The 26,589-nt window shown below is 53.8% G+C and overlaps 2 protein-coding genes across 2 annotated transcripts in view; one reads left to right on the top strand and one right to left on the bottom strand.

Moving 5' to 3' along the window:
* Positions 1 to 19,911, top strand: part of LOC122382535 (histone-lysine N-methyltransferase 2B-like) — a 46,206-nt gene extending 26,295 nt beyond the window's left edge. The window contains exons 17-22 of the mRNA XM_043367998.1: positions 2,838 to 3,005; positions 3,343 to 3,521; positions 11,014 to 11,187; positions 11,358 to 11,520; positions 15,894 to 16,040; positions 18,963 to 19,911. Coding sequence (XP_043223933.1) covers positions 2,838 to 3,005; positions 3,343 to 3,521; positions 11,014 to 11,187; positions 11,358 to 11,520; positions 15,894 to 16,040; positions 18,963 to 19,136 — 1,005 coding nt within the window. The 3' untranslated portion in view covers positions 19,137 to 19,911. The remainder of the gene's footprint in view (positions 1 to 2,837; positions 3,006 to 3,342; positions 3,522 to 11,013; positions 11,188 to 11,357; positions 11,521 to 15,893; positions 16,041 to 18,962) is intronic.
* Positions 19,912 to 21,110: 1,199 nt separating this feature from the next.
* The window catches only part of LOC122382554 (opsin-5-like), a 33,549-nt gene continuing 28,070 nt past the window's right edge, over positions 21,111 to 26,589 (bottom strand). Inside the window, exons 7-8 of the mRNA XM_043368044.1 lie at positions 23,313 to 23,467; positions 21,111 to 22,876 (exon numbers count right to left, since the gene is read on the bottom strand). Of these exons, the coding sequence (XP_043223979.1) occupies positions 22,791 to 22,876; positions 23,313 to 23,467 (241 nt within the window). The 3' untranslated portion in view covers positions 21,111 to 22,790. The remainder of the gene's footprint in view (positions 22,877 to 23,312; positions 23,468 to 26,589) is intronic.

Raw genomic sequence — 26,589 nt, forward strand, 5'->3', positions numbered from 1 at the left:
AAATACATTTCAATTCCTGAAACAAATTTGCATCATATTTGGCGCTAACTGCGCAGTTTCTGTATCATTACCTATGGGGCATAACGGAGGGGTCACGTCGTGACTGACCTGACCTCAGGCGACCTTTACGGAAAAGAAAATCAGAGGAAAAAAGCTGTAAAAAATTTGAAAGCTTGTGATTTCCTAAGTTTCGTCTCCCTGCGAAAGATTCCCCGACTCTGAGAGCGCTGCGAATCTATACAGCATTTTTAGACCACCGAGAGGTTCGCGTATGACGTCATAGGTCACTGGCCTGACCTGATATCAAAATGCAGCAAATGCCAAATGTTCAGGCTTAAGTATCAAAGGCCAGCTAAGCCAAATTAAAGTTCCCTAACCGGACGTGTTTCGACCCATCGCGACAAAAACAGCAGTGGTCGCACCAACCCCCTCCATCGGGGAAGGTTAAGTGATGAAGCATGTTCATAGCTGATGCGGACCCCCTAGATGGTATCCGATATAATTTTGATTTTGCACAGCGTCATTGTGCCACTAGTGGAACAAACTAAATCAACAGACAGATCGATTTGAAGACATCGGGGCGTTTGATGCACCCTACTGTATATGCTTAAATGAAATGTGATTAGCCGATATTCCAATGTTTGGTGTTGCATCTGGCTGCTATTTAATCTGGCCTGTTGCGAAATCCCGGCTGGATTTTATTGCGGGAGACTATTTCTGGAAATGGAATCCCAGCACGCAGGGCCGTCCGTCGCCCTTCTCGGGCTGTCTGGCCCTGTTGGCCCGCGCAGTGGGGTGCCGGCCCGCGGCCCCTGTCTGCGGTCTGTCTCTGATCTCTGTCTCTGTCTCTGATCTCTGTCTCTGTATCTGCTCTCTGGTCACGACCTCTGGTCTCTGTCTCTGTATCTGCTCTTTGGTCACGGTCTCTGGTCTCTGTCTGTCTCTGCTCTCTGGTCACGACCTCTGGTCTCTGTCTCTGCCACTGTCGGCCCCCCACTGCGCCCGCTAATAGCGGCATCAGTGGGCGTGAATGACTGTCCCGGCGCGAGTGGCGTCCGGCCGCCGACGGCCGCCGCCACTGGAACCCGGGCCCCGTCTGGCGAGCGACACACGCCACTACATAAAGAGGCGGATATGTGCTCAGAGGCCACATTGAGGTGGCGGCATTGGGTTGTCGGCGCTCGGCCCCGACCCCCCATGAACGGGCGGCTCTATTCATGACGTGGAGGAACCAAATGGGAACGGTTGGCTGGCCAGCCGAGGCCATTCATTCCGAGACTGAATGGACTGAGCCGAACCGGGTCGCCGGCCGGATTTACTAGTTGGGTGCAACACGGAGCCAGGCATTTATTCATACACAATGAAAGTGTGTGAGTTGGATTTGAATTACGAACATCTCGTTATTCGGCCGCCTATGCGTATGTTGGAAGTCGCTTCCATTGGAGAGGTCGGCTGCACTTTGCGCTCCTGAGGCTTTTAGTGAGAGCGTTCCGGCGCGGTGCTCCCACCAATGGACGTTCGCTCATTCTGTATTGTGACTCTGTATTTGAATTGGTTTTGGATTATCGTTTTGCTGGTAGCGGCTCGTTGTGCCGATCGTTCGGCCGTCCGTCCGGGCCCATTTGCCGCGGGTCGCTGTCTCGGGCGTACTTTGGCCGGTAATTGGGCGGGCTGCTGCCGCGCTGGCCGTCCTCTCGCCCAGGGGGTGATGCGGCAGACGGTGTCGCGCGCCGCCGACCCGCCGCGGTCAGCCAGATCAATAGACACCTCCCGGGCCGGTGGTGTTATTACCCGCCAGGTTATTGTTCGTATGCGCCCAGTATTGACGTGTTAGAGGCGGGCTTCGCTCGGCGCGGCGGCGATACTGGCCGGCGCGACCCGCCGCCGGATCTGAGGGCGACCGTACGAGACGGCCGGTCAGAGCTGCTCCCGGAACCCGACTCTGTGGCCTCCCAACCAGAGTCCGGGCGCCATGGTAATCTGACGAGCCGGGCGGACAAAGCTGTCCAAATTAGAGAGAGCTGGACGGTGTTAAACAGATGAGAGGGTGTTGGCGGGCGGACACGCGTGTCTGAGTTGGAGGCGTCCTTTCATCTCGCGGCTGAATGTCGACCGGCCTCCGTGCCCAGAGAGGTGCCGGCGGACTCTGAAAGGTCACTGGTGCCGCCGCGCTGGAACTGAAGGCGGCATAATATGCGGTTACCGGATCAGCGGCCGGCCGCGCCGGCTCCAAACATCAGTCGGGGCGCAGACTTGGAGTCAGCCCGCTCCAACGGCCTCCGGTCGTTAATTGTCGCGGCTTATGGTGGGCGCTGACCGCGGATGGGGCGGCACACGGCGGCGCCTGTACGGAGCCACACGGGCCGAGTAAACCAGCCGGTAATTGATGAGAGGACCGCGCAATACCCAGGAGGACCGAGTGTTTATCTGCGCGACTCTGAGCTGTTTGTTCAAGTTGTGTCGGTGAGGCTGAGGTATCGGGGTCACCTGACGCCCGGTGCCAGCTGCTCCCCTCCCTCCGTTCGTGGTGTCTCACCACGCTCCTCACTTTTCGTTACTGACTGGACTCTCCACCCCCTGCTCCCGGTTCCCTCCCCCCCTGGGTGCGGCACTGATCGCTCTGTGACTGTGACAGGTGGACTGGGACCGCTCCGCTGCTGACCGGCCCCGGGAGGAGTCTGTCCTCCCCCCCCCCCCCCCTGAGTCCTGAGTGCGGTACTGACCGCTCTGTGACTGACAGGTGGAGGTGCGCGGGGACCCGGCCCCTGGAGGAGTCTGTCCCCCCCCCCCTTCCGTCCGCTCCCTGGGGGCGGTACTGACCGCTCTGTGACTGACAGGTGGAGGTGCGCGGGGACCGCTCCGCCGATCGCCCAGGCGAGGAGGAGGCCGACAAAGAGAACCGCGGCGAGCGCGGCGCTGCGGAGACCGACCCGGCCGACCCGGCCGTCGTCTACGAGGTTACCTCCGCCGACGGCTTCAAGTTTCGCTCGCCGGACATTGCCGAGGTGCGGCACGCCGGCACCGGTGGTCGGGCGGCTGGGGAGCCCGCGGGGAACTGTGTACGAGCGGGCAGGGACAGGAGGGGTGTCTGGGGGGCCGCGGGGACTGGTGTACGGGCGGGCAGGCGCGCGCGGGCGGGGTGATTGGGGGCGACAGTGTCGAGTGAGATGACCGATTGGCAGGACGGACGAAGTGATGGGTGTGATGGCTCCCACTGAAAACGACACCCGTCTATGTGTCCGTCCCCGTAGGACTTGACTGGAGCCGCTGAAATACGCGGCACTGGCCCGTGGAACGGGTGTGACCCGCTGTCGCTGACCGCTTTGACCCCGACTGGGACAGGTATGGCGGCGCGTGTTCGAGGCCGTCCAGGACGCGCGCACCGGCATGAAGATGAAGCCGCTGGCTTACAACGCCCGCTCCGTGTCGGGCCGCCAGATGCTGGGTCTGACGCACGACGCCGTCCAGTTTCTGCTGGAACAGATGCCTGGGGCAGAGGACTGCTCCAAGCACAGCTTCAGGTGAGGTCCGAGAGCTGGACTCCAAACACGGGCTCGGCTGAGCCGCCCGGTACGGCCGGCCCCAGACAGTCTCGTCGACAAGTCCCACTGTCGGTTTAGACGTGTTTGTCCCAAACGCGTCGGCTGCGTCTTGTTTGTCCCGGAAGCGCAGGTCCAGTGTTTCCGACCTCCCCGCCATTCAGTAGAGCGTCAGAGCAATCAGAGATAAGTCAGGCGCCAGGATAAGTGCAATATTGTAGCTTTGTTGACAAAATAGCTTACCATAAGCACATTCGTCGTCGGCTTTGTCTCTGGTCCGTCAAAAGCGCGTTATTAAGGCTGAGCCCGGTCTGCACTCGCTCGGCCAGCGACCTTTATTGCGTTCTGCTTACCGTTATGCGTTATTTATTAAAGACACATTGAAGGCGCTATGTATTATTGCGTTATCTTTTAAAGGCACTGCTCCATAGTGAAAAAAATGCCTTGTCGACATAATCTGCTTGCCCAAATGCCCAATCCACTTCATAGCTTAAGACTTACGAAGCTTCAGCGATGTGCATATCGATGTGTGTATCGATTAGTTAACTAAAAGCTGGAGCTAGGATGTTGTTCTTCGTAGACGGGGCATTCCACGTCAAATCGAACAAAAATCGGCCGTTTTGCACCTTACCATCAGCGATTTCATTATAAATTTGTGAGCGAGTTCCTGTGTCGCCCCGAACATTACATTGATGTTTTTTGCACATTCTGATCACAGGTCTTCTAAATATAGGGCATCAAATTTTTACAAAATGTTGCATCTTTATATTTTTGAACGACCATAACTTTGGTTGTACTTGTTTGATTTGAATGAAATAAACCTTACTGTTTAGGTAATTTCTTAAGCATTTGTTTAGAATTGCACCTACTTAAATATATGACCTTGAAATTTGCTTAACTCTGTTCTTAAGCACAAAAATTGAAATAGCAAAAAACACGTCACCTTCGATTTGGCTAATTTTCATATATTTTATTGCCTACCATATTCTTAACAACCTGTGAAAAAATTAGAGTGGGCCATTCATAAGTTTTGAAGAAAATGGCACATATGCAAACGTATGTTAGCACGCGCAGTGGAGGGGGAAGAGTGAATTTCGCCCCACCCCTCCTGTTTTTCGCCAATATCTCATGGTATTAAAGCGAAATTAATTATAGGTGCCTGTCCAAAATTGAATTGCACATCTCATCGTGCCAGCAAGAAGAAAATCGGTTCACAACTGGTCTAGTAATAGCGGTGTAAAGTGAACATGTCCTGTCGCCGCGGCGACGCGGCGACTCGGCAGCCGGCGCCGACCGCTAGCCGCCGCCTGAATTGTAGACTGTGCCGGGACGGCACGGAACGGTTCCGTCTTTACATCGCGCTCCTTACCGCTGATTACGTTCGATTCGCGTCAAATTTTGTGAGAAGACTAAGAAATGTACAGGCAATCTTATGGTGTAAGAATTTTGAAAATCGGTTGGTAAACAATTGAAATATGAACGTGTAAACACAAAATTGTGATTGCTGCGTTTCCCGCGTCGGCCGATCCCGCCTCAGCCGGCGACATGTTACTCTTAGCAGGTCTCTAACTGCCATATTTATTATTGGATTAACTAGAAATTCCCCATACATACTCAAAAATGTATATTCTTTCGTATAGTGAAGATAAAAAGACGTGAAGATATCGTTGCGTGATAATGTTTTCATTGAATTTTTGGCTTCATGATGCATTTCCACACGGCTCAAAATTCACCGCAAAATACCGTTTGCCTGAGACACTTTTACTATGGAACTTGAATGCTTGACTACGATGACTATCTAACTTACTATTTGAGGAGGGTGCGTCTGTCCGTTACCGAGGTCCCGACTTGGTGGTGCTTTGCGTGGACTACAGGCCAGACCGTTGCACCTAGCCCGGTGAAATTTGCACAACTTATAGATCAAGGATGCGCGACGTGCCTTTGAGGGGTCTCAGCTCGATCAGATTGATAGGGAGCGCGTGGTGCGTGCTCAAAAAGTGCAAATTCGCGTCATAGATTTTACATGTATAAATCGGCGTGCGAAATCGGGCGAAAACGGCTAATTTTGGCCGACACGGGTCCAGTTCCCGTGCAATATCTTGGTGACCAGGGGTCCGACCGGCACGGGGAAAACAGCATCGTGTACAGAATTGAACGGGCTATTGAATGGTGTGCAATGCAGAGGATAGCACGCGCCACGTGCACCGGAGAGGGCATTTTATTTGAAAAATTGCGGTTTTTGAGGGATTTTGGAATTAATTTTATTTTTAGGTGACCGTTAAATGGAGCGAGTTGAATGAACGCCTATTTGCAAGAGAAAGGTACCGCCTCTCATATAAAAATTGTGAAAAGCTGATTGATCCAAATCAAGGTGGTGCAAATCACAGGAGAAAATGGTGTTTGTCAATTTTGTGCCACTTTATTAATCACACGGGGTTTGCTGCATAACCTGATACCTTTGGCAATTGAATATGGTATCATTGGATAGAGCATTCAATTCTGTCCAATATTCACTCTTCATTTTTGCATGATTAGCAACAGTATCCTTAAAAATGTAAATGTTCCAAATCATTACATTGTCATTTTTAGCGAAATTCATCGATGGCCCTCAAAAGGCTTCACGCCGGTTTTCGAATCATTCTAAGTAGAACGCATGATAATACGACACGGGCACCTCGATGCGATGCATCTTTTTTTAGAAAATGCTTGGCCGTCGAAAAGCAATCGAACGAAATGGATACCAGCCAAATCGACACAGACCAACCCAATACCCACGGGTCTAAAATAACCCTTCTTCGCGTTGCGGAGCACGCGGGTAACCCTAGTCTATATTACTATTTGAGGAGGGTGCGTCTGTCCGTTACCGAGGTCCCGACTTGGTCGTGCTTTGCGTGGACTACAGGCCAGACCGTTGCACCTAGCCCGGTGAAATTTGCACAACTTATAGATCAAGGATGCGCAACGTGCCTTTGAGGGGTCTCAGCTCGATCGGATTGATAGGGAGCGCGTGGCGTGTGCTCAAAAAGTGCAAATTCGCGTCATAGACTTTACATGTATAAATCGGCGTGCGAAATCGGGCGAAAACGGCTAATTTTGGCCGACACGGGTCCAGTTCCCGTGCAATATCTTGGTGACCAGGGGTCCGACCGGCACGGGGAAAACAGCATCGTGTACAGAATTGAACGGGCTATTGAATGGTGTGCAATGCAGAGGATAGCACGCGCCACGTGCACCGGAGAGGGCACTTTTATTTGAAAAATTGCGGTTTTTGAGGGATTTTGGAATTAATTTTATTTTTGGTGACCGTTAAATGGAGCGAGTTGAATCAACGCCTATTTGCAAGAGAAAGGTACCGCCTCTCATATAAAAATTGTGAAAAGCTGATTGATCCAAATCAAGGTGGTGCAAATCACAGGAGAAAATGGTGTTTGTCAATTTTGTGCCACTTTATTAATCACACGGGGTTTGCTGCATAACCTGATACCTTTGGCAATTGAATATGGTACCATTGGATAGAGCATTCAATTCTGTCCAATATTCACTCTTCATTTTCGCATGATTAGCAACAGTATCCTTAAAAATGTAAATGTTCCAAACCATTACATTGTCATTTTTAGCGAAATTCATCGATGGCCCTCAAAAGACTTCACGCCAGTTTTCGAATCATTCTAAAGTAGAACGCATGATAATACGACACGGGCACCTCGATGCGATGTATCTTTTTGTTTTCTTACAAAATGCTTGGCCGTCAAAAAGCAATCGAACGAAATGGATATCTACCAACCAAATCGACACAGACCAACCCAATACCCACGGGTCAAAAAATCCCCCCTTGGCGTTGCGGAGCACGCGGGTAACCCTAGTGTATTTCCATTCTCGCAGAGTTTGGGATATCACTAATCAGCAATCATTCATTTCAGAAAGTGAACACAAGCAAGCATGTCCTGACTCTGTCTTTCAAGGTCACGCGCGGTTGCGTGATGTTGATGCATGAAAACGGCGTTTGCCGCGAGAGTTATGAATGGCCCACTCCAATTTTTTCACAGATGGTTAGGAACATTGTGACGGACATAATACGTAAAAATTACCCGAATCGAAGGTGACGTGTTTTTTGCTATTTAAATTTTTCTGTTTTAATTCGAGGTCAAATGCATTTCAAGGTCACTTCAATTTAATTTTATAATTAAAAATCAAAGCCTTATCAATTGCCTACAAGACCCTGTTAATATCATTTTGATACCAGAAAAGGAACCAGAGTTATAGACATGAAAAAAATTGATGTACGGCACTTTTGGCTATATTCGATGACCTATATCTCAACGATACTTTATCAAATTTCGAAAATATTATACGCAACACAGTTTTGAACCATGCCCAGTCTGCCTACAAATTTTCAGAAAAATCGAAGGGGATGACGGATTTCGGTGTTTGATTTGACGTGGAATGCCCGAGACCGTAAACATTTGGAATGGCTGCTTAGGTATACCATCATCGCCTTTCATTATCCTGGAAACTTATATATCACCACTGCCTGTCGCATGTAATGCTTATCCAAAGATCTTAGCACCCGGACACTGTGTTCCAGCCTTGACGTTTTGTGCTTGACGGGCCTTTTAACTGGTGAGCGCAGTCTGGGAACAGTTGACCGACCGTCTGTGACCTGGACTCCCGACGGAGCTATCTATCTAGAACAACCGCTAACGCCAACCCGCCTGGACCTGTTCTGGAGAAATAACAGCGCCCTGTAACGCGCGCACTTGTCTTTTCCTACTTAAATTGGAGGGAAGGGACATAACTCAAATAACTTACTGGAGTTAAATCTCACAAAAGTAGCTGGCCGTAGCTAGCCTCTTCATTCTGAAATTCCTCCATTAATAAAGGGTTTCGTGCCCGTTGTTAAGCTCCGTCCTGCCTTTTATTGGACGCCGAAGACCGTACGTTTATTAGCTTAGCGCCAGTGTCTATTGCACGGCGTTCTGGATACGCTGACGGGACGTCCTTATTCGGCGGCTCGCGGGCGCCAGTTCCGGTCGGCTCTGGCTCGGCCGGCGGCGGCGCGTGGGTCCCATTGAGCCGTCATCAGCCGTCGCCGGGCCGTCTATACCGGCGTCGTGTCCAGGTTCCGGTCCATCGGCGGACTGCGACTGCTGGCGGCCGGCCTGTGAAGTCGGAGTGGCAGACGCGGAGCGCTGCCGCCCGAGGAGCCGCGCCGCGGAACTCACTGCTCAGCAATGCCAATACGTACCAATTGGATGGCAGAAAAACGACTCAGCTGAACAGTGGATAGCGTTGGTACCGATAGACCAGACGCTTTGACTTAACGTGGCTCGAGAGGTTCGATTTTCCGGCTGTCTAAGCTCACCGGGACTGGGTCGGGGCCGACCGATGTGCCACTGGTTCCGATCTGTCTGCCCCCCCCCCAGCGATGGCCAGGGGGGGGGGGTCGGGTATGTCCCCGGTTCCGGTGCGGCCCCCGTCCACCGGCCGGGCGCGGGTCTGGTCCGTTTCAAGTTATCCAATAATGGCCGGCGGCCCGTCGCGTCGGCCGGTGCGTGTCCTCTCTCGCAGACCGGCGGCGATCGATGGCGGACGATTCCTGGTGGGACGGATGGGACGGATGGGACGGATGGGACGGCCCGCAGGGCGGATAGGTCCCGTCCGTCCGGAGGACGAATGGTTCGGCCCCATGGAACTGATGAAACCACCCGAAGGGACTAATAGGACGGTCCGGAGGGACGGAAAGGACGGTCCGGACTCTGAGGGACGGATAGGACTTCTCAGAGGGTGGATAGGACGGTCCGTAGGACGGATAGGATGGTCTGTAGGGCGGATAGGATGGTCCGGAGGGCGGATAGGATGGTCCGGAGGGCGAATAGGATGGTCCGGAGGTCGGATAGGATGGTCCGGAGGGCGAATAGGATGGTCCGGAGGTCGGATAGGAAGGTCTGTAGGACGGATAGGACGGTCTGTAGGACGGATAGGATGTTCCGGAGGGCGGATAGGATGGTCCGGAGGGACGGATAAGACGGACGGAAATGAGCCGACATTTGCCAAGTCTTACATATGCAAATTTGCAATGCAATGTGCGCATTTGCAATTCAGTGTCAACGTCCGACATTTGCCGTGTGTGGCCCGGGCAGACGACGTGATGACTGTTGATGTGATGGGGGTACACATGTGGGAGCTTGTGTCGTTGTAATGCGAGATCTGCCCTGAATTTGAGGACCAAGGATGAATTATAATGGAATTGTTCATTGTAGTTCAAAATTGTGATTGTACTTTTGATGGTTCGTAATGGCTGCGCGTCTGAAGACATCGAAGTTATGCCGAATGAAGTCGATGCGCGGAACTGCCCCCGGTATGGGCTGACCTGGCGACCTTTCCGCAGGAAACCCGGGACTAACATTTTCTCATTGTGCGCCGTAGCGGTTTGGATAAATGTGTTCGGAGCGTCGCAGCTGCGCGTCCGTGTTTTTCTGCTGGTGGCAGAGAGCCCCAAGAGGGCCATTGGAGCGCCCTCGCGGCTGCCGGGGGCTAATAGTTGTGAAGCTGTCTTTCCGACCGACTGCCACCGTTTGATGTGGAGTCATTGATTCTGGCGGCGCGGGCTGCGGACGGAGTCGGCGAGGGCCGCGGACGGGCCGGCCGGGTCCCGTCGCCGGCCGTCGCAGTACCCGTCCCGTCAGCTCCGCGTGTCGGTCCGCCCGACGGTAATGGCACGCGCCGTGGCAGCCAAATGGTGGCCCATTACAGACGAAATGACCGGGTCTTATAGTATCGACATCCTTTTTAACGTCACATGTCGTACGCGACGTTGATTATAAGCCTAGGGCACTATATGACTGTCCGCGGGGCAACATTCCCCCGCGGGACGACTTCTTCAGACCAGTACAGCCCAGTCTGACCTGATCGAATTTAGCCTCAAAACGTTGTGAATAAGTCATACATACTATAAGTCATCACCTTACAATATAACTATGAATAAGTTATATTGTAAGGTGAAGTGCATGTTGAATAAGCTGCAGTCGTTTACAACCCGCAGGTTTCATTTGCCAGGGGAATGCAGCGGATGAGGATCTATTCCCCATAATTGTCTGCATTGAGCAATTACCCAGTTAGCTCGCCTCTTTGCCTCTTCTAAACTAAAAGGCGAGCGACGATCAGGCATTGTAGTATTCGAGTTGGTTTATGTCTGCTACATTACCAATAGGGTCACCTTTATGATAAACGTTTTCACAATTCCTAACTTAACAAAGTCAGCAGCCTCTCCGTCACTATTGAGTGGAGTTGCCTAAATTGTGTTTGACATTATGCAAGATAGTTCCGGCGCGTGAAAAGAAGTTTACAGAAGTGGAAACTATCCAGACTGAAGCGCGACTTCCCGGCTCGGCTGCTGTGGGTGACGGCTCGGTGACTGCCCCGGCTAATTCAACAGACCCGAGTTAGAGCCCACCCCGTCCCATTGTGCCGGCAGGTTCCACAGGCCCGAGTTCGGCCCGCTGAAGGAGAACCCGTTCGGCTGCGCGCGCGCCGAGGGCTTCACGCACAGGAAGCCGATCGACATGTTCTCGTGGCTGGCGTCCAAGCACCGGCAGCTGCCGGAGCCGAGCTCGCCCACCCAGACGCCGCCGGCCAACAAGCTGTCCAGGTGGGTGTCCGGCCGTCTCCACCCAGCCTGGCTCCCGCCCTGTGTTTGTGTGCTGGTGTCCCACTCTGACCTGCTGAACCGCTGTGTCGCCGTGACATGACCCGGCCGTGACCCGCCCTGACCTGACCCGTGTCCCGCTCTGACCTGTGTCGGGCCGCTGTGCGCCGCAGGCGGGGCAGCAGTCTGGAGCTGCCGATGGCCATGCGCTACCGTCAGCTGTGCGACTCCACGCGCGACACGGTGGGCGTCTACCGGTCGCCCATCTCGGGCCGCGGCCTCTTCTGCAAGCGCACCGTCGAGGCCGGCCAGATGGTCATCGAGTACGCCGGACAGGTACGCGCGGCGCACCACAGGGCAGCGGTGTCCTTCTGTGTGAGTCTGTCTGTCTGTAGGTCTGTCTCCTCCCCCCCCGCAGCCAGTGTGACCCAGTGTGCCGTGCGGTATCTGCCGGCCGGCGGCGGTAACGTGTTTGTCGCCGCCCCGGCCCGCCCCGAGGCCGTGCCGAGCGCCCTCGGCCTCTTCCCTCGTCGACATACGGAGCGCGGCTCAGAGGCGGCGCGTGCCGGCCGTCTGGGGCGGAGCCGGCCAGTAGTACACGGCCGGCGGCGGGCCCGGGGGACGCGAGTGTGCCGAGCGCGGCTAATGGGGGCCGGGCGAGAGCTGAGAGAGAGAGAGAGGAGAGCGGCGCCCGGATATCAACAGCAGTACTGTAATACGGTTACCCTGTCAATTTGGGAACGGCTCGCTTAATGTCCTGACAAATCGAGTTGCTGGCGGTGTGATTTGATCAGCGCTCGGCGCCGCGCCGGAGCCCAGCAACCGGTGGTGCCGCCGATAGCCGGGGGGGGGGGGGGGGGATCCGGGCTCCAGGTGCCGTTCGCAGAGTGGTAGGCGGCCCAGGTGTTTGTACGGGGCGGTCCTGATGTAGGTAATGCACGGGATAGGTCGATCCGTCAGAATGGTACGCACGGGACGAGGTGGGACGAGGCGTTCCGCACGGGAGGGGGGGGGGGAGTGCTGCTGCTGTGGCTGTGACTGTGGGTGTTTTGTGGGTGTTATTTGGGTGTCTAGTGGGTGTGCCGTGGGTGCGGAGCTCACGCATCTGTATGTGTGGTTCGTCAGTCACCTGCCGCGGCTAAATGCCAGCTGCCGTCTGTGACGGACGGAACGCCGTGGGCGGTATTATCCCTCGGAATGAACGCTGATACGGCGCATATGTCCAGCGGGAGCTGACAGTATTCCCTGAAGACGCTTTTATTGATGATGATCTGAACTTCTGCATGTTGTTGTTAGTGGTATCTGAACTATTTGTTATGTAATGATGCATTATGTCGTGTATAAATCGTGTGCGTGCTGTCATTTGTAATGTCGTCATTTTTAACCGAGTGGGCATTTAACGACGGATCGCGCACCAAGTATCCAACCATTAGTCTCTTCTTGTCTGAGCCATTACCGTTGTGATCCTCCAGTTACGGTATTCAGGCTTTTTGCCGTTACAATTCGCGGAGTTCTAATCTCATCGGTCCCGGCTGGCGTCGCTCTGACAACTGCAGTGTGATGTTCGGACGCCGGCGCGGCCCGCAGCGCTACATTATGTAATATGCACGCTGGCGGCTGGGGGGGGGGGGGGGGGCGTGAGGCCGGGCCGTGGCGGGGGCCCCGTCACTAACGGCGTATCTCCCCACCGTCCGGCGCTGGGACTCATCGCGCTCATTTGATGGAACTAATTTTAACAGATTGCGTGTCCGGCTGGTACACTCGGGGGCAGATTGATGTTCTACAACTCTTTATCCACCGGGTTCCTATGGCTCAGCACTGGCAGCAGCCGCCTGGTACCGGTAGACTGTGCCGCTTCACTTACTTGTCAAGCGGCACAGCCTACCCACACCGTATGCCACCGGTCTGGGTCGGTGGCTGGAAGGCGATGTGGGCCGCCTGTGACGTCAGCGCAGCGGTGAGGGCCGAGCCCGGAGGCATGGCTCGGGTCGGTGCGGCGCGGCGGCTGGCGAGGGCTGGGGAGTGAGGTGGGGTGGGAGCACGGACCATCGCGCGGCTGAGTGAGTGCTAGTTAACTTTCGCGTCTCAAGGCGCCAATTATTCTACTTAACAATTGTGCTAAAGCAGTTGTTAAAATGTCCTATCCCCAAGACAGCGCCTACCATCATACTTGCCATGCACATTACGACACACATGGCATTGGGACAGCCGATAGAATTTATATCACACGTGCATCGAGTTGCGGAGCAACATTGTTTTTAACAGATAAGTATTAAGGCCTTGATTGAGCTCATTGGTGTCTATTATTTCGCACAGCAATCGTCCAGAGACGTGGGAACTGGGGTTTTTGGATAGCGCGGCGTCCCAACTTTAAGCAACTCTTACTGTTCCTCTAATGTGTGGTCGCAGCCACCAATAGCAAACCGTTCCATCTAGGAACAAATAAGTCGCGCACCTGGAACGGTTCGAACCGGGTTTCTCCAACCGGTCACCCTACGACGCTAGCGAGTATCCACTGAGCTGCCGAAACCAGCGACCACCCGCCGCGGTCAAACGCGATCAAATGTCACAATACTGTCATTGGCGGTCAGCGGGTGAATGTCATTTTGTTTTGTGCAGACGAGGGCCGTTCTCGGTAGCTCAGTGGATGGACGGTGTTGTCGTAAATTGGCCGGTGGGAGAAGCCCGGTTCGAGCCCCCCTGAGTGGCCGACTTTTTGGCTCCTAGTTGGAACGGTTTGCTATTGGGGGCTGCGACCACATATTAGAGCAACAGTATGTAATAATCGCTTTAAATTGGGGCGTTGGCTGCGGCACTACTCATAACCCCCAGTTCCCACGTCTCTGGACGATTGCCGTGCGAAACAATAGACACCAATCTGCACAATCAAGGCCTTAATACTAATATGTTATACAAAATATAGCTCCGCACCTCGATGCACGAGTGACATAAGTTCTATCGGCTGTTCCATTGCGGCGTAATGTGCATTGCAAGTATGATGATAGGCGCTGTCTTGGGGATAGGACATTTTAACAACTGCTTTAGCACAATTGTTAGGTAGAATAATTGGCGCCTTGAGACGCGAAAGTTAACTACACTCGCTCAGCCGTGCGATGTCCGTGCTCCCGCCCCACCTCACTCCCCAGCCCTCGCCAGCCGCCGCGCCGCGCCGACCCGAGCCATGCCTCCGGGCTCGGCCCTCACCGCTGCGCTGACGTCACAGGCGGCCCACATCACCTTCCAGCCACCGACCCAGACCGGTGTCATACGGGTGGGTAGGCTGTGCCGCTCGACAAGTAAGTGAAGCGGCACAGTCTACCGGTACCAGGCGGCTGCTGCCAATGCTGAGCCATAGGAGCCCGGTGGATAAAGAGTTGTAGAACATCAATCTGCCCCCGAGTGTACCGGCCACTGCACGGCCGCCAGACGTGATCTGTGCGGGACCGCGGCCGCCGCGCTGCCTGGGACGCATAGGCGGCGGAACGGGGGGGGGGGGGGGGCACCGGGGCACCGTGCCCCCTTGAATTCTGCAAGGGGGCACCAATAGCAAGGTGCCCCCCTTAAATTTGATGTATTAGTACCAGGGGCGGATTCGGGAAAACTTTAAGGGGAGGGTCATGAATCGAAGTGGTGCCCCTACCTATACCCAAAATTAAAACCTCAACGGATTTCGGCCACTTAATTTTGGTGGTGCCCTATTTTCAGTTGTTTTATTTTATTTATTTTTGGTTAGTCATGTGATGACTAGAGCCCCTGCTAGGCCGCTGGTGCCCCTGGAAAGACTGGTACCAACCTACCCTGCCCCCTGACAAGCCTACGGTGGGCCCTGACATGACTTAGGTGCCCATGAGCCCTGACAAGCCCGTGGTGCCCCTGACAGGCCTGTGGTGTCCTTGCTAGGCCTGTGGTGTCCCTGGGCCTTGGTAGGTCTGTGGTGCCCCTGGCGAGCCTGAGCTGTGGTGCCCCTGTTAGAACGCAGGTGCCCTTGACAGGTTTGTGGTGCCCCTGACAATCCTAAAGTGCCAACGACAGGCTTATGGTGCCCTTGACAGGCCCATATGGTGCCCTTGCGAGGCCGGTGGTTCCCCTGCGAAGCCGATAGTGCCCCTGGCAGGCCTCTAGTGCCCCTGGCAGGTCTGTAGTGCCCCTGGAAGACCTGTAGTGCTTTTGCTAGGCCGATGGTGCTCCTGACAGGCCTGTGGTGCCACTGACAGGCCCGTGGTGCCCCTGCTAGGCCTGTGGTGCCCCTGTCGGCTGTCAGGCCTGTGGTGCTCCTGGCAGGCATGTGGTGACCCCAGGCCCTAAGTCATGACCCATGTGACCTCCCCCCTGGGATTCGCCACTGATTAGTACTGCGATGGCTTCTTGGGAAGTTGATACATGTAGGATAAATGGAATGACAATAAGGAAGAGACAAACACATAGGTACTTGAGGATCAGCTTAAAGTTAACCACACATACGGGGGTGAACTGCCATTTTCGTTTAGTAAAAAAAAAAAAAAAATCATCGTGCCAGGACTGTGACGAAAAATAAGTGGCCTAAATCCGATGAGAAAACAGGATTTGGGGGTACCCTAGGTTTGGCTCCTTGAGCTGGTGCCCCCCCCCCCCCTTGTCTCAAATCGTTCCGCCGCCTATGCTGGGACGGCGACCTCACGTGACCGCCGTCCTGCCCCGACTGTGACCTCACGTGACCGGCCGGCCCGCAGGTGATTCGCTCGAGTCTGACCGACATCCGCGAGCGGTACTACTCGTCGCGCGGCATCGGCTGCTACATGTTCAGGATCGACGACGACTTCGTGGTGGACGCCACCATGAAGGGCAACGCGGCGCGCTTCATCAACCACTCGTGCAACGTGAGTGCCGTCCCGGCAGACCGGCGGACCCGGCCGGGAAACGCGCAGAGTCCGCGCAGTTGGGGATGCTCCACACTTCTAATGAGCCATCATACTTTCCAATCCCACATCATGAGAGTTCCTCTCCAAAGAATTCCTCTAGATCCGGATCCGCTCCGCGCTGTCCCATCGGATTCTGCGGACCCGGAAGAACTGCCTATGGCGATGGATCTTGTGTTTGTTGCTCTGATGCGGGCAAAATGTGTAAGTATTGTACAAATCATACGAAATTGGATTGAGGGAAGCGAATCCTTGAATTATGACTCAGTATAACTAGTCTAGAATTTTCCTTCTTCCTGTTTCTGGTTTTCACAGCACGTATCGCTATGGTGTTTGGTACTGGTAGAGCCTCCGACTTATGAATATCTACAATCTGTATGCATCAGTGGGCCATTCTTACTTGCGGCTTTTCCGCTTGGCCTCACTGCGGCATACAATTTCACGATGTGGGCGGAACGTCCCACCGTTTGTTCCACGAAAAGCCGCGCTTTCTCACTAGCCTCTGCTCTGCAAATGTCGAGTCGATTCGGTAACGTTTGCCCAAGTCTGACACTGACGAAAATTTGTGGAGATGTTCATTAAATAAGAATGGACCGGTCCAGTGCCGTTCCCGGCTGATACATAACGTATTGGATCTGGAGGCCGCCGGTTTTCCGTGGAAGACCATGCCGCTGCCTGGCGTCGGGCGGTGCTCAGTGTTCGGCCGGCCGGGTGTTCCGCCCAGCCGCTGTGACGCCCTCGCTTGTACGGCGCTCCGCTGTTCGGCGAGCACGCCGGGGTAGTGTGGCGCCGTGTGTGGACGCCGCGCGGCTGACGGACGCTGGGGATGAATGTAGAGGTGGTCCTGAGCATCCCAACGAGGATTGAACGCATTGCGGTGACCACTGTAAAGCAAGCCTGTTTTTAATTTGCTCATCTGCCTGTACCGCGCTAAGTTTGCGCATTAGATACGCGAGCGGGGTTTGGAAATGTTGATTGAGCCTGTATTCCAAAGTTCCTTGAGACCTAAGTTTTAGCGTTGCTCGCCCCCGCCTCAGTATCAACCGTTCTTAGTGAGATGAATGGCATCGTTAGTCGTAGATTTACGTGCTTGGCGCGGACAGCCAAACTTCTGGGCGTCATTCTTGTCGGCTGCGGTGCTCGGCTCGGATGTCGGCCCGTCTAACACTCACTAGTTTTAATTGCAGCGTCCCTGCGGCCAGTCGGGCGCGCCGCCTCCTCGGATTCTGCCCCAGAGACTCTGATATCCCTGAACGCTCATCTGTTGCGCTGGTGCGCAATCTCCGGCAGTGCGTACTGCCTGCTTTTGAGAAGCGTCATTGGATATTTTTTCCTTGAATATTGCATCAACGGTAGACGATATATTGCCTCGTCTTATTCCTATAGTTCGTTTTTTTTAAGTTCGACCCTCACTGTAAACATCTTTTTGGAAACAGCACGAGAATTGCTCGCTGAATTACTGAGAAAACTGGTTAGCGCACATTGTATTGGAGATATGAACAAATATTTTCAAAATGCGTTTCTAACATCAATGATATTCTGTTACGTTAAACGCCGTGCGATTTATTAATTAGTTCAGTTATACTGCCTGACAAGTCCTCGATCCTTGTGGGGTTGCAAATACTGAGCTGCGAGTCTGGGAAAATGGAGTCAGGTAGAAATAATTTGGATACAATTGATCGTCTGCGAAATCATTGTGCGCCAACGAGTTTTCTCAGTAATTCAGCCAGCAATTCTCGTGCTGTGTTCAAAGAGACGTTTACAGTGAGGGTCGAACTTAGAAAAAACGAACTATAGTTTACTTTGTTTACGCTGATTAGATTCTGAGTAGACATGAAGCGAGGACGAGCCACGGCGATATTGAGTCCGCCACTCGTACCTATCTCTGATTCCTGACTGCTCTCCCTGGAACGGTGATATTACGCTAACCGCCGGACGGCCGACCGAACGATCGCCCAACCCTGCTTCGCTCCGCTGCAGTGCGCAGCGGCCAGCCTGCTGAAAATCGAGATCGAGATCGGTGCAAGTTGTGTAACTTTGAAACAACTTGCTGATTCGCAGACGTTCCTAAAACCTAGGATATTGCCTCTCGGTACTGCTTTTAAGAAGCCAAGAGGCTTTGCCAGTTCCGCATGTATAAGTTATGCGTATAAGTTCGGTAAAGTCTGGGCGATTTTTGCACGCCCAAATGTACTCAGAATAAGACGGAGAATCATGATTAAGCCCACTCAATCTGCTGCAGCTGCCCATTCTGCAAACATGCTTGATTTCAAGGGTCCGACTTCTACACTCATAGACCATTTCGTCTTCAATTTTAATGCGTTCGGGTTTGTTCGGATTCGGATTTGATTTCAGCTATGTCACACACACACACACCAGACTTTGCATGAAGCATATGTTCTGTGCACGTTAAATCGTATCAACATTTTCATTGTCCACCTGTGCCAGCTTTTTATGAGACGTGATGCGCTCATTCCACTTGTTTGCCAGTCGATGCTCACCTTCTCAGGCATCGATGGTGGTAATATCGATTCTTTTTTTCCGGAGGGAAGGCGCGCATATTCAGGGCTAAACAGCAATCCAAACTGAAAGGTGTGATGTTCGTAAGTATTTTCAATTAAAGCTTTAAAATTGTATGGATGTTTTGGAAAAGAAGCTAGTTGGCAGTTATAACATACGGTGTTGGTGAAAGCTTCCTTTGTGCGGCGGGCCGGTCGCTTTCAATCTTCTTGGCCGGTAGGTGCAGCTGGCGTTGTCGTGACCAACTCGTCCGAACTTAAATCGGCATCGAGTCAGATTACCTATCGGTGCACGGAGCGCGTGCGGATCGATGTGGAGCGGAGCCCGCCGGACCCGTTAACCGATGACCGCTGTCCGTTCCAGCCCAACTGCTACTCGCGTGTGGTGGACATTCTGGGGAAGAAGCACATCATCATCTTCGCCCTGCGAAAGATCCTGCGCGGGGAGGAGCTTACGTACGATTACAAGTTTCCGATTGAAGAGGACAAGATCCCGTGCACGTGCGGCGCGCGGCGCTGCCGCAAATACCTGAACTGAGGACTGAGAGGACTGGCGAGACTGAGCTCGTCAGGAGGAGCGCCCTCCGCTCCGGCCCGTACCTGTGCGCGCTGTGGCTGGCGGCGCGGCGGCGCCGAGCCGCCCTGTGATTTTTACAAGTCGGTGCTTTCTGCCGCTTCGTCTGCGCGGGAGCTGTGCGAGTGAGCGATGCGTCTGCGGTTGGGCGCGCGCGCCGCGTGTAGAGTGTGATACCGGTGCGGCCGCGGTCCGGCCTGCGCACTGGGTGTAGTGTGATAAGCATGGCTGGTGCATGGCTTGGTAAGAGGACGAGCGCGCAGCGCTGCGCTGTATATATATACGAATTATATCGATAAGCATCACCGGAGACTGTGGGCCGGTCTGTGATTGCCGGCGGCGCCCTCAAACCTGGAGCTGTGGACCGAGAGCGACGCGATGCGACGGGAGGGGGAGGGGGAGGGGGAGGGGGAGGGGGGGAGGAAGTTTGTGACCGAGGTTTACGTGCCCGTGAGTGAGCTCGCGCGGCGCGAGCGCAGTGTGGTAGAGACGCATCATGCGCCGTCTTTAGACGCCGATTTAGCGTGCGGCAGTGCAGTGCGGCGGCGCGTCTTGGCCGCGGTAGCTGCGCGCCGCTCGTGTCAGTGGTAGGAGCAGGCGCGCCACTAGGCCGCTGCACTCGTCTTTCGGTCGGAGAAGCTGTACCGGTGGAGCTCGGGCGGTGCACTCGGCGTGCTGCGCCGCCTCCGTGCCTTTCCAAGGGAGACCTGAATAAAATGTGATACCGTAGTTAAGGCAATTCGCGCGTTTGTCGAGTGGAGGGAGTTTGTGGCGCCGAGTATGATGGGGGCGTGGTGGGGAGACCGGTGGACGGGGGATGGGTGCAGGGTGGGAGACTGGTAGACGGGGATGGGTACGGGATCGGGTATCAGGGGGTTGGTCGGCGGGGAGGAGGGGGGAGCAAACCCCAGGGAGAAATGCCCGGAGACGTAGCGTGCCCAGTGTTTGACTGATGCAGACTCTTGTGGTTTCAGACTTTGCTGTTCCGCTCGCGATTCTGACAGAATTTGCTCGATAGCTCTGATAGTTCCGGTATGTTCCAGTTTGTTAGGATGTATGTCTGAACTGGAATAATTGAGAGTTGAGACCACAAGATCAAAATTTGACAAATATACTCACGTTGGGTTTACAGCGTCCTGAAATCGTATTGATCTCGCTAATGAGATTAGCAGTTATCGAACTTCTGCCAATCGCTAATAGTGCTTTCATGATTCATAGCAACACAGAAATTTGTTAATCGCTTCCGTTTTATTTTGACCAGTCCGCAGAACACAAAAATACGACTTATTAGGACATCAGTGAGCTGAACTAGTAGGACGCCACAGGACACCGGCTCCACCGCCGGGTTCGCGGAGAGGGGGGGGGGGGGCTGGTCTGTACCGCCGGCGGTCCAGCCACAGAGCACGGAGCACACCATCGCCGCGGTGACAGAGCACGGAGCACGCCCCCGCCGCGGCGACAGAGCACCGTACAACCATCTCCAGCTCAGGGGTGCCAGCCGGCCCAGCGGCCCGTGGGAACGGAGCACACATGTCCATAATCCAACCAAATGGCGATAGCACTCAGGGTGGAATGAATGCTAGTGCCGCCACAACATATGATAAACAATGTACATATTCCCAGCAGCATGACATACCGAGCGGACGGTATTCCTCCCGGGTGACAAACAGGACAGCTGAAAATATGGGCATTCGACAATCGCTGTAATATCACCTTTTGATTATGTTGCGAGCGATACATTTGAGATGCCTCGAAGCACATCAAGTTGACCACGCTTTGGTAGAGATCAGTTTCGCCTTCAGCAAGAGGGCTGGCCCGGCCTGCCGAGTATCACAGCTTGTTAGATACGCGGAATTACATACAAATATAAACACTTATTCATTTGAAGAAAATACAAATTAAAAACAATTACTACCGCTACGGCGCGTAAACCGTGCACAGGTGTGTACGTGCTATCGTCTACCGTAAGCGATGTTTAAAAGTAAAACACATTTTGATCATAGCCCACACACGCACAATCCATTGGACATCTACTGTACATACATTGGAACAAGGCCCTAAAACAAACATTGGACAACTGTGTATTCAGGCCTGAAAGTTGACAAAGTGACGAGAGACGAGCACGTCGTTCCGGAAAGGTGAGCACGTCGTTCCGGATGTATAACTCATTAGTCGCTCTGCGCTGCATACGGAGCCTTCTGTTCGAACGGATGGACGAAAGAAAAGTTGTTTTCCTTTCACCCATTCATCAAACACTTTTCATTCACCGATGATTCGCTCATTCCACTGAATAGGTCCGAGGCGTCCAGTGTGGTCCCTCGTCACCATATCGACGCACCCTTTTCTGCAAACCCCGCATCCGTTCTCTTATGAAATTCCGGAAAGCACGGAGGTTCCCTTTTAAAAAGTCCAATCACCCGATCCTGCCCAAATATGTGTGTTCGTAAGCTTCTTCTGGCATTGATTGATCTGTCGAGATCAGAAAAATCGAGTGACTGTACCTTTTTAAGTTTCTTTCCCCCTTGGACATTCACGGGAGAACGGATGTGGTTTGAAAATAAACGCGTCGATATGTATTGACTCCGTCCCTCCATTCGTAACGCGGGACGCGACCACCATGAGACGCCTAACGATGCGTCGATAAATACAGAGTAGGTGAATACCTAAAGCTATCAGTGGATGGATGGGTAGATTAATGAATGAATGCATTTTTTTTTAAAGAAATTTTGTCCGAATGGATGAATGGGTGGCTATGGGCCCGGGTGCCCCGCTAAGCAGAGCTTGTTGCGAATGACACCACGGACCCACCACCCCGCCTTGCCCGCGCTCGGTTCACCGGTGATAATTTGGATCGAAAGTTTAACGTGCCGCAGGTAGATGGCGGCACGGTCCTCCCGGGTCTAGCGTGGCCCTCTCTCGCCAGTTGCCAGCTGGCTTAATATAGGAACGCGGGTCAAACGACGTGGAGCTTCCCGGCCGCGAACTCGCTGCCACCGAGTTTGGAGACGGACGCCTTATCCACTAGGCCACGGGGAGGACATGAATGAATAAATGAGCGAATGAATTGGCGGCTGTCTGGGCCCTCGAGGAATCCAAATCAGAATGAAAATATGCGGCATTCGAAGTAAGCTAGGCAGCATTACCTATTGAGATAATACTCATGGTTTGGGTGGCCAGCACATCTTATTTCATTTGTGATAAGTTATATTGTATTATGTAACATTGTTTTACAAGCGTACCTAATGTTGTTTCTATTGCCACATCTGTCACTGTGTCGAACTTTCACGCCTAAGAACGGTTTCTGTGAACATTGAGTATCAGTTATGTTGTAAATACATGTTCAATGCAACACAAGAGTTCATGTCACACCAGACACCGTTATCCTGATCGCGACACATTTCGCGGCCGCATTCACGCCATGTCACACGACGATAAACTGTGGTGTTCGGCTGGCTCTAGTCTCAGGGGCCTGCGGCCGCCACCGGGCTTCAGAAGGCTGATCTCGGCCGGACCGGTCAGCTGATTCACAGACCGGACTCAGTGCGTCCCAGACTGATGGAGCCGGTGACCTCAGAGCCAGCTGAGGTCACCGGCCGGGTCACTGGACCCGGTCAGGGGTCACAGACTGGTCTCGCGCGCACCGCCCGGCTGCGTGCAGACGCGCGGCGCCGGTGTGGACGGACTCATCGACACGTGGACGGAGGCTGCAACAGACCGCGGGGAGTCCGCCCTCAGCACGGGGAGACGCTCAGCACGGGGAGCCGGCGCTGGGACAGTGATAAACCATGAAACGTCCCAACCTGTGGTCCGGACATGCCCTTTATAAAACACACTGACAGAATATATAAGAACATCTTCTTTACATTAGGAACTGCAGCACCAATAGTGTCCCCGCCCGGGCCGTGCTGTGTCTAGTGTCCCCGCCTGGGCCGTGCTGTGTCTAGTGTCCCCGCCCGGGCCGTGCTGTGTCTAGTGTCCCCGCCCGGGCCGTGCTGTGTCTAGTGTCCCCGCCCGGGCCGTGCTGTGTCTAGTGTCCCCGCCCGGGCCGTGCTGTGTCTAGTGTCCCCGCCCCGGCCGTGCGTCTGAGGGGCCCCACCTCTCTGGTCAGTGCCGTCGGCCCGGCCGCGTCCGACTGCGTACCGTTTCGGCTGACGCCGCCGCCGGAGTGGGAGCTGGCCGGGCTGACCAGTGCCGGCGGCGCCGGCGGCCGCCCAGCGCTCGGCGCGTGCCGCTGTGCCAGGGCGGCCGGCGGCCGACACCAGCACGGCAGCCGCAGCGCCGCGCGCAGGTCCGCTCTGAAACACAGGTCACTCCGTCCGTCAGCAGATACCTGGCACATAGGAATGTCTGCATAGGAGAGCCGGTTTGTGACAAAACACATCCAACTCGCCACCTGTGACCAATCCGGGCCCGGCTGGTTTTGGCAGTGTTCTTGCGGCAGGTCTGAATCACTCAAGGCTACTTTACCTATGCATAAGTAATGACCAGAACAAGGAGTATTGCATCCGTGGATCGAGCCTCCCACGGTTCTGAACAGACCGGGATGTCCCATCTGCCCTAGCGACACAGCCGTAGATGCTGGAAGACGGTCTCACAAGAATATATCGCACCCTCCTCCTATTGAGTAACATCCCGCCGGATCACAGCGAAGACACAAGCTTGAAAGCAATAATTACGGTAAAATACTGCACCAAATCAAATGGAAACGTGCTCTTACTGATTTTCACGTCCGATCGATTCGGGTCACACCGATGCCCGATGTCAGCAATAAAATGTGTTTCCGTAGCATTAGAAGTAGGCATTAGAAGTAGGCATTGATGTCCGATGCCGCTGCAATCCCCACCGAGTGCCACGCGAACCGACTACGTCGCAGCACGGCCGCTGACGAAGCCACTCCCCGCTCGCTTCAGAGCTCAATTACTTTTCCCTGACCTCCTCAGCCAAACCTCTATTTGTCACGTAGCGGGCCGCAGATGAAGAGACAGACGCTCTAATCGGCGGGCGGCCGGCGGCTCAGCGCGAGGCGGGCGGCCCGGGAGGAGCCGGCAGCCGCGGGCCCAACACCAAATCCGACTCGATGAAACGGTTCAACCAGCCGGCGCCCACTCAGCAAACAGCGGCGAGTAATTATGATGCATCATACTGCTCACGACACATTCTGTAATGATCTGATTCGGGCGTAGACGGCCGAATTAGCGGCGGAGTCCGCGCTCTGCCGCCGCTGGCCGTCTCACCCCTTTACCTTTATATGCATCAATGTATTCCAGCGGTGTCAAGTGTGGCATTATGACACGACTACTGGGCACGATGGTCCCCTCGTGTGGCTAGGGCAGCGAAGTAAGAGCCCTTGCCCGCCGAGCGTGCCACATCATCCCTTCCAAGAACTGCTCAAGAACACGTGGACGATTCGGACCGAAATTGTATACGAGCTCATTCTTCAGACGCAAAACCTGATGGCCACTTTGGTCTCGTTCCAGGTCGGATCACTTAGGTGTGACGTCACGTCGGGTTGTGCTCGGCCGGAGTCGGCAGCATTTGTGCCCGGAGTGAGGTTTCTTGCGTCTAGCATAAGTTTATGCACTGCAAGAAAGGTAATCATTGTTTTTATCCTTGGAGGCACGTAATGTTGTGTCAATATCAATGTGCAGACGTCGTACGCGGTTGAGGGAGAGGCTGTGTGGATAGGTACTATTTTTCAGATGCAACTCATTCTTATTTCTTTTTTATCTTACCGGCATCAGTCGGACTTGAGTTAAATGAATGCTGGATTCGTGGTCAGCGCCTACAAATAACGATTGCAGTAACCACCGGTCAGAACCGCGCTCTTTTCCAGACTGTGTGCCTATTCCCTTTCATGGTATAGCTTTTCATCCTATTTATACAATATACCTACGCGATGGCCCGATGCCCACGGCACCGTTCGTTTTCAGTCACATCTTCTCCGACATGCCCTAGCGTCGTCCAAGCCGCTGTGGCTGGTCATCTGAGATCGACATTGAACCTGACCTGAACCCAGCAAAACCATATCCGTCGACCGTTCCTGAAGAGAATAACATGTTGGTACTTGGTAACATCACTACAGCTCTGCAGCCATTTCTTTAGACATCTTTTCAAAAACCGAATCCGGATTAATAATGACCTGGAGCTGCGAGGTGACCAATCGATCTGAGACCTTACTGTCACCGCTTTCACCGGCTTCAGCTTGTGAAGAGGAGCGCGCTTCTTTTCAGCGACGCTCCAGCTCAGATTGGGGCCAAATGTGATGGAGGTCGTAGCAACCCCCAGCGTGCCGACGGAGGATGCAGAATGGCCAAGGCCGGCGAGGGCTGAACGTGCCTAGTTCTTATATGTAAGATCAATAGTAAGAATAGCTGAATAGCTTTTCATACTATTTACACGCGACGGCCCCACGCCCGCACCGTTCAGTTTCAGGCAGCACAGTGTGAGTGAGTGCACATGCTAACTGAAGCCGTTTCGCCCGAGTCTAGAGGCATGCAGTGTATGTCTCGCCCGTAATTTACTCACTCAGTGAAATAAGCTCCCTCCAATGAGCGCACGAGCGCCGGCGGGCCCGCACAAAAAGGCGGCTCGATTACGTCCCAGAATATACGGCGGTGGCCGCGGCCGCCTCCAGCTCCATATCAATGCCCGCAGGCCCATTCATACGGCTTCATCAATATTTTGTCGGCTTACGCCGCAACCCAAAGAATAATTGCCGCATTCGAGCTTGCTTACACTTTGCTTATTATTCTGAAAGTGCCTTAATTAGTTGGTTTTCAGGAAAGCAATGTTGAAGTTCGGAGGCTGCAAATTCTAAGGAGCACAATCGATGGAATCAAGGATAAGACTAAATTAACCCGCTCCACGCTGAGGGCGAAACTATTCTAACTTTTCTTCCACTAAGGGCTATTTGATAAACTCAAGGGTTAATGAAAATGCGTGCGATCTATATCTTCAATGGATGTGCTTGCACCTTAATTCACGATTGGTCAGGTCTCGCCACTGTTTTATATTATGTCACATTTTTTACCTGGGCCATTATCAGGTGGGAGTTAAGGTGCCAAAATAGTATATCAGCATGGGGAACCCAGGGCAATCGCTGACTTAAAGCCAGTGGCGGCGCCACGAATTTTCGCCAGTGGGGGCAAGATTGAGGTGACCCGACTGTTGTCTGATACGCCGATCTGCAAAATCCATAAGCATCGCGGGCCCGGAAGGGGGGGGGGGCGTTTTCGCCTCCCCCCTGGCGAATATTTCCGATACCTCACGAACGCTTAGGGATAGAAAGACGGAACTTACTGTACCTTATCCCCCATTAATTTGACATCTTTTGAAGCAAACAAATTGGACCTAGCCTCCTTGATAACGTCTCAGGGCCGATTTTTCTAGACTCCTGCACGGCAAACTTCGACGTCAC

Source organism: Amphibalanus amphitrite, unplaced genomic scaffold (genome assembly GCF_019059575.1).
Source record: "Amphibalanus amphitrite isolate SeventyFive unplaced genomic scaffold, NRLGWU_Aamphi_draft 000142F_arrow, whole genome shotgun sequence".
Classification (NCBI taxonomy): domain Eukaryota; kingdom Metazoa; phylum Arthropoda; class Thecostraca; order Balanomorpha; family Balanidae; genus Amphibalanus; species Amphibalanus amphitrite.